The 2,294-nt window shown below is 28.7% G+C and overlaps 1 protein-coding gene across 1 annotated transcript; it reads right to left on the bottom strand.

The window, feature by feature from the left end:
• Positions 1 to 243: 243 nt before the first annotated feature.
• LOC107486817 (uncharacterized) lies at positions 244 to 2,066 on the bottom strand. The gene is made up of 2 exons (XM_016107384.3): positions 1,938 to 2,066; positions 244 to 1,172 (listed from the first exon to the last, which is right to left on the bottom strand). Exons 1-2 carry the CDS (start codon positions 1,981 to 1,983, stop codon positions 370 to 372), a joined length of 849 nt encoding a protein of 282 aa, XP_015962870.1. The 5' UTR covers positions 1,984 to 2,066; the 3' UTR covers positions 244 to 369.
• Positions 2,067 to 2,294: the final 228 nt, after the last annotated feature.

Genomic DNA, 2,294 nt, shown 5'->3' with positions numbered 1-2,294 from the left:
AAATTGCATCGAATCACTATGGTAAATTATAATAAAAGAAATACATAAAATAAATAAAAGTGTAAAACTGAAATAGAAAGAAAACAAAATAATAATAAAAAATAAAAAAATTTAATTATAAAATTTGATATAATATAAAAATTTAATTAAAAAATATATAAAAGTTTAATTAAAAATTCAGTAAAATTAAGTTTGATAAAGTAATTAAACCATACTCTTATAAGAATTGAATTAAAGCCACACACCAAACTCACATTATTCAAAGATAAATAGAAATACAATGTATTGGATAGCTGAAACAAAAGTGAAATCCCCGGTAGAAAAAGAAAAGTAGGCCATGAAAAAGAAGACAAACAATAATGAAACTACTTAATTATTAAAAAGGGTAACTATGGCTTCCCATGCAGCAACAGCAAGAGAAACAGGATCTCCAAAAATAGCTGCAAACAATGCCTTGAGTATCACTGGTGCTATCTTTACCGCCATCTTCTTTGCCACTGATGATGATACTTTGGAATTTGATCGTCCTTTAACTTTCCCAACTTTCGTATTATTCTCAACAGTATTATTGCTCTGCATTTTTGACACTACAACCTTCTTTTCCGAGAAATAATCACTCAATTTCTCAAGAAACCATTTCTTAAAACAAGAAACATGATAGCAATCTCCATCGGAAGTTACATATGACCACCCTTTAGGTTCGCCATCGTCCCCAAATTTCTTACGCTTACATAGGCCACACTTTTTCGGAACGTTTTGTTGCAATGTGAGTGTCTTTGTCGCGATTGACTCTTCATAAGAAATGTTGTGTCTTAGCTTCAAACAACATGGATGCAAATCCAAGCCTGTGTCCTTTTTTGTTTCTTCGCGATAATACACAAACCCTTTCACTTCCATTCTACATGCATCACAAAACCTAGGATGCCCAATGGGTTTCTCTAGGAACGCGAATACTTCTCCTTTGAAAAATGGATGACTTTCGGGGTTTTCACGATGAAGAACAGCGCTTGCACATTCTTCATGGAGGACATAACCACTGCAATTCTTTTCTTCACAACGATAACTGCGTCCACACCCTCCTTCTTTACATCCATCGCAGCTATATGGCGCTCCGGCTGGCGTTGACATTAACGCGTGTTCATGGATGCCGGGAACAACAATATGCTTCTCCTCTAGAACAAAATATATATTAAAATATAAATACACAATTAAAATAAATTAAACTAGGTGAAGTCGACTGCACCTGAGTTTCTACCATTAAACTATATATATTTATGGTGGAAATTCAGATACAGTCGACTTCACGTGAAGTTGATAGTTGAGAGCCGTTAGATGATTTAACTGGGACTAAATTTTCATCTAACGACTCTTAACTATCAATTTTTACGTGAAGACTGCATCTGAGTTTTTACCTATATTTATACATAAATATATTGATGACTAATTTTAGTAACTGATTTTTATGTACAAATAATATTTTTAATTTATTAAATATGATAAAAACTCATATATAATTGTCTTCATATAAAATTAATAATCCAAAATTATTATATAATAATTTAGTTAAATTTATCAAATCATCTAATAATTCTCGACTACCATACGAAGTTGTCTTCATGTTAAGTTTTTACTATTAAATATTTATATGACATAATAAGTTATTTAAAACTTAAAAGTTCTAAATCCACTTCTTAACAATAATATTTTTATATGAATTATATATTAAAGGATATTTAAAAAAAAAGTTGGACGCCAATTCTTCATCTACACCCATTATATATAATAAATATAATTGTGCAAATGTTGGTAAAAATAAAAAAAAAATTAAAAACTTCTATTATATATAATATAGATATAATAAATGCGCAAATTTTGTTGAAAACAGATTTTTTTTTAACACTATATACAAATTAAATCCGTGTTATAATTATACATACCATTTATAGAAGATCCACGGTGACTCGAAGAGGAAGAGCTATCCATCTGTGTAGAGTCAGAGTGAAAGAGGAAAGGACGGAATAGCTAGAGACAATGATAAAGAGAGAAATTAAAGTATAACTCGAGATAGAGCAAATGTGATTGTGCATTTGTGATATTGCTTGTGTCTATTTATAGAGGAAATGTGACTTAGGCAATAAAGAAAAGTATAAGTAAATAATTCTTAATCAAATAATTTTAAACAATTATAATTAATAATTAATAATTTTATATTTTTTAAAAAATAAAATTTAAATAATCAATCATTAATGATAATTAATTAATATAAAGTGTAGTTTAAATATGTTTGTTGATTT

The sequence above is a fragment of the Arachis duranensis genome, chromosome 4 (assembly GCF_000817695.3).
Source record: "Arachis duranensis cultivar V14167 chromosome 4, aradu.V14167.gnm2.J7QH, whole genome shotgun sequence".
NCBI classification, from domain to species: domain Eukaryota; kingdom Viridiplantae; phylum Streptophyta; class Magnoliopsida; order Fabales; family Fabaceae; genus Arachis; species Arachis duranensis.
The sequence above is the reverse complement of the archived record's forward strand: the minus strand, read 5'-3'. Positions and strand labels throughout refer to the sequence as shown.

What these genes read in the sequence shown, in the direction of transcription:
- LOC107486817 (XM_016107384.3), bottom strand. Translation starts at nt 1,983, where the DNA reads ATGGATAGCTCTTCCTCTTCGAGTCACCGTGGATCTTCTATAAATG. An exon ending in CCGTGGATCTTCTATAAATG is followed by an intron (nt 1,173 to 1,937) that starts GTATGTATAATT and finishes ATTTTGTTCTAG; the next exon opens with AGGAGAAGCATATTGTTGTT.